Source organism: Pelodiscus sinensis, chromosome 13, assembly GCF_049634645.1.
Source record: "Pelodiscus sinensis isolate JC-2024 chromosome 13, ASM4963464v1, whole genome shotgun sequence".
NCBI classification, from domain to species: Eukaryota; Metazoa; Chordata; order Testudines; family Trionychidae; genus Pelodiscus; species Pelodiscus sinensis.
The window spans coordinates 32753981-32766685 of record NC_134723.1 but is presented as its reverse complement, the minus strand read 5'-3'; the positions used below and the strand labels follow the sequence as shown (position 1 = coordinate 32766685).

General features: G+C 42.0%; 1 protein-coding gene across 4 annotated transcripts in view; it reads left to right on the top strand.

Moving 5' to 3' along the window:
- Positions 1-12705, top strand: part of GRIA3 (glutamate ionotropic receptor AMPA type subunit 3) — a 254923-nt gene that overhangs the window by 54698 nt on the left and 187520 nt on the right. For all 4 annotated transcript variants that reach the window (XR_012906924.1, XM_006115395.4, XM_006115397.4 and 1 more), the window contains exon 3: positions 418-657. Coding sequence is in view for 3 of the 4 variants with exons in the window: in XM_006115395.4 (XP_006115457.1) it covers positions 418-657 (240 nt within the window). In the remaining variant the exon portion in view is untranslated. The remainder of the gene's footprint in view (positions 1-417; positions 658-12705) is intronic.

Genomic DNA, 12705 nt, shown 5'->3' with positions numbered 1-12705 from the left:
GGTTAGTTTTGCCAACATAAAACAAATTTAAAATAACATCTCTGCCCTTTAGAGGATTTATTTCCTACATCTGATATAATGTTGGGAAATAGAAATACAGCTGCCAAATGTGCAGGGTAGCTTAGAGATAAAGGGCTTGCATGTCTTAGGTCTCCTCTTCTCTCCAGGATAGTCCCTGAAAGATGAATTAGCTGGGATTTCCGAGGTAATGATCTCTGTATTAAACATTGGGGACTGAAGACAAGTGGGTTCAATGCAAGGGGCTCTCCACATTGGAATTTGTTGCTTTCTTTGAGCTAACACTGAGCAGTTTGCAACCCAAATTGCATTTTTCCTGCCCCCACCTTTCCCTAACTCTATTAATTACATTACACTGCTTTGTGGGGGGTAGATTGTAACAGCTCTGTCTTTTGTTAGTTTGTTCACAGTTTTCTAGAGGAGTTTATGCCATCTTTGGATTCTATGACCAGATGTCCATGAACACGCTGACTTCCTTTTGTGGGGCTCTGCACACGTCCTTTGTCACACCCAGCTTCCCAACAGATGCAGATGTGCAGTTTGTCATTCAGATGCGGCCAGCGTTAAAAGGAGCCATCCTGAGCCTTCTGACGCATTACAAATGGGAGAAGTTTGTATACCTCTATGATACGGAAAGAGGTAAGAGCTGTCATTTTGGGAAGCTTTCTATTGTCTCACTTGCTGGAAATATTAATGTAACCAGTGTCATACAATGCATTCATGTTTGCTTTTGAACACTAGTCATTCGTTCTGATTGATTGTCCTTAAAAAAAAAGGTTCATGTATGTTTGCTATAGGAATAATTTAATGCTGTAAGCGTCAATTTTGGAATACTTGCATTCCCTAGAACCAGAGGTTCAAATCCTGGTAGAGTTGCTGAGTCCTTCCAATGCAGATAGAGCAAAACCGTTCAATTAGTGTTACACAAGACCTACTTTGCACTGGCATTGAAAAACCTATAGTGCTTTTCCCTTACATTGGACAAAAATAATCCATGTTTTTCCACGTGGCTATCACCCTGCAACCCAGAGGTGGCTGCACATTAGTGCTGTGGTAAGCATATAATGTATTAAATGTTTTGAGGATCTTGGGATGAAAAGTACTACACAGACATGTAGCATAGAGTGTCCTAGAGACTGGATGGCTGTGTCTACACTACACCCCTTTTCCAGAAAAGGGATGCAGATTAGACAAGTCGGAATTGCAAATGTAGCGGGGATTTAAATTTTCCCCGCTGCATTTGCATGAACATGGCTGCTGCTTTTTTCCGGCTCGGGGCTTTGCCAGAAAAAAGCACCATTCTAGACAGGGATCTTTCGGAAAATAAAGCCTTTTCCGAAAGGTCCCTTATTCCTCTTAAAATCAGGAATAAGGGACCTTTCGGAAAAGGCTTTATTTTCCGAAAGATCCCGTCTAGACTGGCACTTTTCTCTGGCAAAGCCCCGAGCCGGAAAAAAGCGGCAGCCATGTTTGTACAAATGAAGCGGGGGATATTTAAATCCCCCGCTTCATTTGCAATTCCGACTTGTCTCATCTGCATCCCTTTTCCGGAAAAGGGGTGCAGTGTAGACACAGCCGATATGTATATGGATAACAAGAATATCTGGAGTAATGATATCTAATACTAAAAATAAAATGAACGGATATTAAACCTCATGCTTAAGGCCTTAAATCAATTTTTAACTTTTAGAAATTAGGATGAGACTTTTGGGGAGCTAAGGAAAAGATTATCCCATATTTGGATGTGGTATGGGTTTCTCTGGAACATTTGGTGCTGGCCTTTGACAAGATACTAAATTAAATGGGACACAGGTCTGACCTAATAGGAGAATGCCTGGGTAACATTTTATTGTAATAAACTAGTATCACTGCCTTCCTTTGCATAGATTCAGAACATATAATTATGATCCCTATGCCCTGTGTTTGGCTCATGGAGATTCTCCTTTAGTTTAACTAGTTGGGGCTGTCACATTGGAACAAAAGGCTCCATCTTTGCTGTTGCCAGAAAATTCTGAGAAACTTGTTGTACAATGGAATAGCAAGAGTCACGTCCCAAAAGGCCACATTTGACCTGTTATTACTAAATGGATTTGTGGAAAATTTTCATAGAGATTGGCGCAGCTAATGGTTTAGCAGACATTTTGTTTAGACCAGCAAGGATGGCAGCTGGTGCAAGGTTGGTGGAGGGATGATACTGCACCCCTAGAAGTGGCAGAGCCTCAGGTGGAAGGGCAGGGGTGGGGCAGCCGGTCCTCAGTGCTGCCAGGGCCATGGCACAGGACCCCCTCAGCCTTCAGAGCAGGGTGGTGGTGCTCCAATGGCAATTCAAAGGGACCCAGGGCTCCAGCTGCCCCCAATGCCACTATAGCAGCAGCCAGGAGCCCCAAACCGCTTTGAATCACCAGACCCTGGGACAATTGCCCCCTTTGTCCCTCCCATTCTTGACGGGCCTGGTGTAGACTAACATTTGAAAAGCATGGGACAGAATATGCAAAGAGACGTAAAAGCACTGATAGATTTGGTGAAGCACGTGTCACGGTTAAGATGAAATGTGTTACTAATCTATGAGATCAAATAGAAATAAATGGAGAATTGAAGAATTCTCTGCAATTGAAAAAGCTGGTAGTTTTGAAACCTTTGAGAACCAATTCACAAATTTCTATGTCTCTGATTTAATTCAGTTTATGACACTACCATGTATCGTTTTAGATGAACTCTTTTGTGACCATAATGTCTTTTATCTAAGAACCAAAGGAACGGTTTCAACTAATGATCATTACAAAGTGGTACTGAATATTTTCTATGGTAAAGTGACATGAAAGAATTAAGATGAACAAGTTTTATTCAGAAAAGGAAAGACATTATTGCTCCACATTCATGATTAGTGATGATGATTGAAAGTCAAATGGTTTGGCGGGTTGGTTTAGTTTGGAAAATCATAAAGGAGGCATCTCTAAAACTTTTTGAAACTCTACGACTATGGCTACACTGTAAAAAAGGTGTATTTGCATGTTAGTTAACATGTAAAATTCTAGTGAATAAAAGGCAAATTGTTGTTTTAACATGATTAAGCTGGTCAAAGTGAACTATAGAAGAGGTTCTAAAGCCACATTAACACGTCTTAAAACTACAACTTACCTTGTCTATGCAGAGATTTTATACATGAATTAAAACACCCCTTTTACTTAGTGAAGACAAGGTCTAGGAGTCTTGAATTAGTACTGTCATGCTCTCTCCCCTTACAGTTGCCTTGTTGGTCCCAGCTCTCTGCTTCTTTGTTCATATCATTGTAACAGATCCTTATAATTGTTTATGAAGATTTCATTGTGAGCCCAGCAGTCCTGGCTAGCATGGATTTCATATTCCATATACCTTGGGGATACACCCATGAAAACACATGGGAAATTTGAATTCCTTGACCGTAAAGGGCCAATGAGGAGCCTGAAGGAGTTACTGGAGTATTGAGGGTGCTCTTCCAAGATAAAGGAAGACTCTGTGTTTGGGAAGGCTGTATGGATGGAAGAGAGTTCAGTACGTACTGACAGGTTTTGATTGGTTCTGGTGTGAGGTGAGACTAAAAACTGGGATTGTTCTTTCTTCACTTTCCATTCCATTTGTCCTCAGCCACCCTTGTTAGATAAATAATCAACTTCATGTTAAAACAGGGACTAAAACACTTCAATCCTCTGTGTTTAGTCTGGTGAAAACAATCTGAATATTTTTATCAGTGTTCTTGACATTAAAATTACTGTATTAAAAAAACCCATCAGAATACATTAGAAACAGGGCATTATCCAATGAGAAGGTGACATTAAATCACATCATTTGATGAGCAGTAATTCTGGCTGGCAGCACCTGAAATATTGGACAATTTCAAAAGCCTGCCTAATCTATTGTGATGAGTCTTAAAATAAGACAGCATCTCAGGAGCCTGAACAATAATAATGGTGAATGGCTGCTTGCTCTGGATGGTGAATACAAGATTCACATATGGCTGTGTTGAGATTTCTTTGAAAATGAAAACACTGGAGCTGTCATATTTGTTCATAATTTATACCATAGATAGTCAACTGCTGTGGGACATAAATACTACAGAGAGAAAATGTTGAGCAATTTGCTGCTAGTTCCTGAAATAAATTATCATTTAAATACCTCCTCTCTACAAAGGTTATTATCTTACTGGCTTGTTCTTACAATTGGACTATTTGTGAGAAATCACAAAACATTAAGCTACTCCTTCATATGTTTAATATTAGTTACTGAGCAAATTGTTCTTGCAGATAGCTTTACTGTGTTCTGCTGAAGCAAGACACTGCCAACAACTAAGCTCTGCATTTACTATTAATACACACAGTAGCATATTACAGATGTCAGACAAAACTGAAGAAGCCTACCTGTGGTTTTATATCATTTACTGAACTACTTCACATTACACCTAGGAGAATCAGCTTTCCTATTAAACTGTTTTCCTTATGCAGTGATATTTTTTCCTTCTTCTTTTTCTTCACACAGTATAATCATATGGCTAACCCTTTGACATTAATGGGTAGGGCATCATGATTTCATGTTTCTTGTGAAGCAGAGAATAAGGATGCATTTCAAACAGAATAACATTGGGAAATACAATAAAATAGACAATAATGCTTCTAATCCTGCAAATGATTGTGTGCGCATTTCATAGCATTTAAACACTGAATAACCTTTGGGGCTACTATCTGGCTAAGTGATATAGATAGCTCCCACAAATATTTATGTAATAGCAGGAGCCAAAATTGAATGCCGTGTCTCAAAAATGGGGCTATGCTGCTAAATCAGATAACAAAATCTAAGAAAACACAAGGCTCCTGAATTCCTGCAGCAGAAATGAGAACATTTAAAATCTATCTCAGGACTGATATTGTTAGTGGTTTGACTTATATTGCAGTAGAACCCTTAAATGTGAATGACTTATAAACTCATGTGATTTTCTCCCCATCACAGTTGAAAAAGTAAATGATGTGTCATGGGAAGTCATGGTACATTAGGAAAAATGTGTTAAGGAAAAGAAAAAAAAAGACAATCAGCACTGTATAGTAAAGGAAATGTGTCAGAATATTCACGTTATGCCAGATACCTCTTTTTCTACAATGTTGGAAAAGGAAGGGTTAATTTCTGTTTGGCTTAACACAAATCAATAAATTGACACTGTCAGCTGCTGTCCTGCTTTTATATTGTGCACAAAATATCTGATTAATTAGATGGTGCTAAATGCCTCAGTAGGCTTCTCTGCAGTAGAACTAAGGCTAATTAAGATCATGTCAGAATGAAATGATGACAGGGTTACAGGCAGAAAGCCATTCTGAACTCAGATAGCACTCATCAAGAAAACCACCTTTATGTATTTCATGCTGAGGATTATTTATTTTATCCTAAGCCTCTTGTTTGTTTCCAGTCTTGGGGCCTGTTTCTCCTCTCAGTTACACTGGTGTAGATCAGTAGTTATTCCGCTGAAGTAATCAGGTCTTAAGGTGGTGTAAAACTAATCTAAGTGAAAGAAAAAATGTAGGCCTTTGCATTTTAGATTCACTTTAACTTCATGTGAGAGCTACTTTCCTCTTTGTTTAATTATACCACTAGTGTTGTGGGTGGTTTTTCTGAAGCTTTTGTTTAATCTAAATTTTTAATATGCTTCTTAATTAACATTTCATTTTATGTTTTGTGTCAGAATCACTTTTTTGTACAGTTGGTTTTCTCTCTAAAAGCCTCCAAAATTACACATACATATTTTGACCAAAGATCTCACCAGATTTGACATTTAACTATGTAAAACTATATTTTAACATACACATGGTACACTCAAAAATACCATAAACATTTGAGGCACAACCCTGTTTATAGAATGCAACTCACTCAAAATCAAGTAATTCAGAATAACTTATGTACATGTGGGTGTATCCCTTGGTCCTTGAGACTTGGGTGCTCTAGCAGAGACATTGGCATAGAATTTTGCTATTTTTGGGGTGCCATGCCTAAGATTCATATATTGGTGACTGTTCCTAGATATGGATATTGTCCTTCACCTTTCAGGTAAGAATTCACAACTTCTAAACTCACTTAAAAACAAAAAACCTCAAACCACATACATCCCCAATACAGCTGGACAGACAGGAGATGTGAAGATTTAATTTTTTTTGTATAAAATAAGTGGAAGAAGCAATCTGAAAAAGAATCACTAAATCCTGATTTTTTTCATTTCACACTTTCATTTAAAAATTGTTACCACTTACAGGCTGCAAATATGTTCAAGTCTTTCATTCTTGTCACTTTGCCTATATTTGTAAGGTTAATGCAATGTATTTTGCTTACACTATCAAGATTCCTAATGGATTCAGATTCTTTACATTGTCTTCTGGTAAATATCAGTTTGTTCAAAAGAATAATGGAACATACACCATATGTTTGGAAACTATAAAACATCTAGGCCTCTGTAACAGGAAAGAATTACGGCTAACCTTGTCTGATGCTTTTTGAGGTTTATGGTTCTACTGCTGGAGTATTTTGGATATCAGCCCAGAATGCTGTGCATGACATTAGGACATTATGTATCTTTAGCATTTAGATAGCCATTCTCAGGGCCATCTCATTCTCTCCTTTCACTTCCAACTGCACAGAGCAGAAAAAAAAAGAGGAAATCTTGGTCGGATAATGAGCCTCAGGGAGTTGTGACCAGAGGTTAGACTTCTGGGTGGATGATCCATACAATTAGATGTTAGGATGGCTTGGAGAGCCACACCCTCTAATATCTACAGTTTCAAGACCTACCAAAGATTTGGCCATTGAGCAAACTCCAAGTTGCAATTTTCCTATGTAATTTTGCTCCCATGCATGTTTTTCTATGAAATTATGTTTTGATGCTTACTGCCTGATAATGAGCATAATTTGGTATAAGAAATGGAAATGATTGTTTTCACACTTTGCCACAGTACAGAACACAGTGTAAATTCTGTGGTATGAAATCTCCTGTTTAGAGTTAAAGAAAGTTAAGTGTAATAAAAATGATCAGTTTCTGTTTGATGGGCTATCGCAATGCTTAGAATTTGCCTGCAATGTCTAAGGAAAGCAGCGTTTGTTTCCAAGCAATTTTAGGGTACAGCATAGGCAATTTATCCTAACTTAGGGGCAGACCCTGGTACCCTTATTCACGTTGAGTAGCCCCAATGACTTCAATGGGCCTATGCACAGAGGAAGGGACAGCTCATTGAGAGTGCCAGAATCTTGCCCTAAGTTCTGTGTCTCATAGGCCACAGGATAGTTTTGTCTTTCCTGCCTGAGTACCGTAAGTAATAATCTCAGTATGAGCAATTGCATCTAGCTTGTATGAATCACCCTTCGTTTATTTTCTCAGTATTAATCTTCTGGAAAGTCTCATACGGACTCCTTTTAATTTAAGTCTCTTTGGCACTCAGGTTCCTGGCAATGCTCTTTTGATGCTGCCCCAGACAAACAGTGAGTCTCCCAGTAATACCCTATATTGTCTACAGTAGGGATGGCTGAGAGCCTTAAACAGTTTTCTTCTGGTGCATCACATTAGTTGTTATTTGAATTGCTAACCTCTGGTCATCAATTAAACTTTTTCTCTAGGGACAGCCAAACAAGTGAACCAAACACCCAATAAAAAGGACAGAAAAACTGGGAAAGTTATCAAGCACGGGGATGTGTCATATTGAAAAATTAAAGTCCAAAAGCATCCTGGTGTTCTGTAGAGCAGCTTTGTATGTCTCTACACATTTTCAGGTACACATGCTGGTCTCGGGTAGGTGTGGAGATGCCCAGGCAAAGTGAGGCCTTGCAGTTCTGCCAGTGACATTTTACAGAGTGACTGCACATGCACAACAGATCTGCACCCTGCCTCATGGAACTCCTGTGTATTAATAAGTGTTCCAGACAAAACAGAGTCCAATATTGCTGCTACAGAGCCTCGTCTGCAATAATATAACTTTCCTTCTCCCTTATACAGCTAAGCCACAGATTGTGAAAGGTCCCATTCAACATGACTAAGGCTATGTGCGCAAGTGGTCCCATTGAAGTCATGAATGTAACTCCAAGACTAATGGATTTTTGGACTAAATCCCCCCAAAATCAGAAAGAATCCCTTTGACAGTGTAATAGGCTTTTCTATCTCATGCTGACACAGGGGTGGGCAATAATTTTTAACCGGAGGCCACTTCAGAAATTTTTGAACTGGTCTTGGGCCACCCCGGAAGGGATGGGACCTCAGGCAGAAAGGTCGGAGCCAGGACACTTCCATGCTTCCCCACTCACAGACCCTGATTGGTCTGGAGGTGGGGGAGCGAGCAAAGTTCTGAACATCTGGTGGTTCCCTCTAGATACCGTGCTCCTGGTGGAGGGAGGAGACTTCACATGCTCTCCCCAGCTGCCCCCAGGTAAATCTCCTCTTGCTCCCTGCCCCTCGCCCTGCAAGGGAACACCGCACTTAGAGTCAACTGCCAGCTGAGCAGCAGCTGGCGGTTGACTTTTAAGTGCTGAGCCCCTTGCAGGGTAGGAGGAGACTTCATGCACTTTCCCCGCCCCCAGGGCCTCTGCGGCCAGATCAACTCTCTTGGCAGGCCAGATCTAGCCCGAGGAGACCCTTTTGCCTATCCCGTGCTAACATGACAACTAATAAGGCATTTCAGACTGCATTACCAGGATATGCAGAAGTTCCTTAAAACAAGAAAATAGGTTCAGGTTAAAGCAAATCTTTTGTTCAGCACAAAATGAAACATCCGCTCAATATTGAACCTTCTATAACTATTTTAATTAAATTAGAAAAAACCACACCCAGGCCTTGCAACAGCAATCCTGGGTCCCAGGACAGAAGCCACACCCGCAGACACAAGTCACGCCTGCACTGTCTGACATGTGGTCAGTGCTGTGCCTGCGCTGGGTGACTGGTGACAAGCAAGTTGACAGCTACACTGCTGGATGCGCTGTTCTGGCATGACCAGGGCTTCTACATGCGTGCCCAGGAGGGTTGCCTACTATTTGATTGGGCAAACCCAAAGACCCTTGCCCTGCCCCCTTCCACACCCATTCCCTGAGGCCCCACTCCTGCCCTGGTCCTTCTCCAAGGCCCCACCCCTGCTTACCCCATTCCCTCTCCCTCCATCACTCACTCTCCCCTCCATCCTCACTCACTTTCACCAGGCTGGGTAGGGTTTGAGGTGCAGGCCCTGGAAGGGAGTTTGGGTGCAGGGTCTGGGAAGAAGTTTGAATGCAAAGTGTAGGCTCTAGATTGGGCAAGGAGGTGGAATACAAGATGGGGTCAGGGAGTCAATGGTTACCTTGGGCAGCTCCCAAAAGTGACTGGGACACCCCCTTTGGCAATGGCTCCTAGTTGGGAATCTCTGTGCATCATTGGCCCCAGGGACTCTCTCCCTTGCAGTTCCTATCGGCCATAGTTCCTGACCAATGGAAGCTGTGGAATTGGTGCCTGGGGCAGGGACAACATGCAGATACTCCCACTCCTAGAGGCTACAGGTATGGTGCCAGCTGCTTCCTGGAGTGGCACAAAGAGAGGGTGGGCAGAAAGCCTGCCTTAGCTGCCAGGGGCAGCAGTCCTCACTCCCTTCCCCCCTCACTATCACTCCCCACTGGCAGGCCTATGCAAAACCTTACATTTTGAAAAAAATCAAAACACAGCATTCTGGTTTTTTAAAAGTTTCTTCTAAAGCAATTTGACAAAATTGCCATGAATTCTCAAAATGTTTCTGCTGACCCAAATCTTCATTTTGGGGCCAGAAAAAGAAGTTTTGAAGGAAAAATTTAACCCAGCTATCATCAATAAGAGCATCACAATGTGGCCCTATGTGTTTGGGTATTTTCTTTTCCAGAGTAATGTGAATGGTGAGATTTTGAAGGCAAGTTTCACAAAAAATGCTGAGGTACAGATCACAAGTAGGGAAAAGACCGGTGAAAGTGAAATACACAGCCCAAAACTAATATGTACATTACTCAGCTGCCCTGAAGCAAGCAATTGGAATTCTAGGGAGCATAAACTGACATCCTGAATATACTATTTGGTAAGCAAGAGAAAATAGCTGTGACGGTGTATGCTCATAATATAATTCTGTAGTCAGAGAGTCATTGTGTTTTTATAAACTGATTCTTGTTTAAATACATGTCTCTTAAATATTTATCACTTTATGAATATTCATGTTTTATCCATTCTCACTGAATAAGGTATAGCACATCTAATTTTTATGTTGTGTGTATATATAAATAATTTAAGTAAAGGATTCTTTGTTCTTTGTTGATTTTATATGTGTTTCAGTGGGGTTCAAATAACAAATGCTCCCATTTCCAAGAGAAATTGAAACTCAGATTTGCCCCATATAAAATGATCTGAAATGCCTTTATAGTAAATCCTTGCCCTTTTCCTTTTCCAAGAGTGATTATGGCACTTTTCTTTTAAATAGTCCCTCTGAAAATTCAGAGCTGTGTGTTTCCAATATCAAAAATTCCCTGCAGCAAAAAAAAGTGGTACGCAAAATGAATCATGTCTTGACAACAGCTGAATCTCTAATACACAGACTGGAGGGTGCAGAGTAATGCTTTCCATATTAGTGTGTATCAGAGATAGAATTTGCATGTATGTGAAGCCATAATGGGTGTCTATGTGGAACAGGAGTCAGGAAATACTTATTCAGTTCACTTCTACAGTAGTTTCCCATGGAAATCTAGATAGGCAATAATTTGAGTTTTTATACAAAGTTCTAATGTATATAAGTTCTAATGTATATCATCATGAATATAAAGTAGATATTTTACCAGTATTCTCTGAAGCCAAAATCAAAGCCTGCACATGACTGCTGAGTGTAATCACTGCAGAAATAATTTGAGATCCCTATGAAAGACTAAAGTTTCTTTTTGTTCCTCTGCTGCTACAAATAATAGTCTAGGGATGAAAACACACACACACACACACACACACACACACACACACACACACACACACACACACGGTACGTCTAAACTACATGCCTCTGTCGGCAGAGGCATGTAGATTTGTTTTTTTGGCAAAGGCAAATGAAGCCGCGATTTAAATGATCGTGGCTTCATTTACATTTACATGGCTGCCGCGCTGAGCCGACAAACAGCTGATCAGCTGTTTGTCCGCTCAGCGCGCTAGTCTGGACGCTCCCCTGCCGACATCAAAGCCGGCAGCCCCGGTAAACCTCATCCCACGAGGAATAATAGGGCTGCCGACAAAGGGCTTTGATGTCGGCAGGGGAGCGTCCAGACTAGCGCACTGAGCAGACAAACAGCTGATCAGCTGTTTGTCGGCTCAGCGCGGCAGCCATGTAAATGTAAATGAAGCCGCGATCATTTAAATCGCGGCTTCATTTGCCTTTGCCTATGTGTCTAATCTACATGCCTCTGACGACAGAGGCATGTAGTCTAGACACAGCCACAGAGTAGAACATCAGATTTACAGAACTGCCCTCTTGCTGCCCAGGTGGGAGGCAGGCCATTCTGCTACATTGGTTCAAGGGAGGAGATTGCTGTTGGTATAGGGTCCCCACAATGGGGCCAAAGTGCTCCTTCAACCATGTTGCTCCTCTTCCTACCGGTGAATGAAGAGATGATCCTTTCCCTTCCAAGAGCAGCACACTGGGGCTTTGTCTGCACAGCAAGGTTATTTCAGAATAACTGGCGTTAACGTAGGGCACATCTACACAGCAAGCCCGTTATTTCGAAATGAATTTGAAATAACGGGCTTCGTACTCTGACTTCTGTAAACCTCATTTCATGAGGAGTAAGGGAAGTCGGGGGACAAGTGCTCTATTTTGGAATAACTGCTGTGTAGACAGCGCCAAAAGTCGAAATAAGCTATTTTGATTTAAGTTATGCAATTAGCATAACTGAAGTTGTGTCGCTTATTTTTAATTTAGTCCTGTGTGTAGACGTGCCCCCTGGGAGAACAGAGCAGACTGGGGCTGCATTGCTTCGCTTCCCCTGCTACTGCCGTTGAGTGCAAGTGAGCCAGACTCCTGCTGTGGGTGCCAGACCCTTCACTAATGTCCCCCAAACACACACAGACTCTGGCCCTGTCAGCTGCTGTCTGACCCCTTGCCTCTCTTGCCTACAGCATATGGGGCATGTGTTCCCTCATTCCCACCCAGCTTTGATCCTGTCTAAACCTGTCTGGTGGAGGCTTCCCACAATAATAATTTGGGGTCTGGGCCCCTGTCTTGGGCGGGCAAGGCCCTGAGGGTGCTCTAGTTCACATCCCCACAATAGGACTAACAACAAATAGAGGATGTCAGATATCTTCAGCCCCTTTGACCAGGGTCAAACAGGGAACAGGCTTCAGCCTGGGCTCAGATAAGCTAGCAAAAAAATGGGAGTTGACACAATTTCTGGGCCCCTGGACAAGGTGGGAAGGTTGGCTCTGTGCTCCCAGAAGGGCTGAGGCCTCAGGCAGAATGGACAGACTCAGGGCAGCCAGCCCTCAGCTTGTCCAGACCATGCTGTACCTCTGCCAGCCAGCCCGGAATGCACTGTGCAGCCTTCCTGATCCCTCCTGCCAGCCCTCAAAACTGCCCAGAGCATGCTGCACAGGGCTCCAGCAGCGATTTCAAGGGCCCAGGGCTCCAGCTGCTGCCACTGCTGCAATAGCGGTGACAGCAGCTGGAAGCCCCAGGC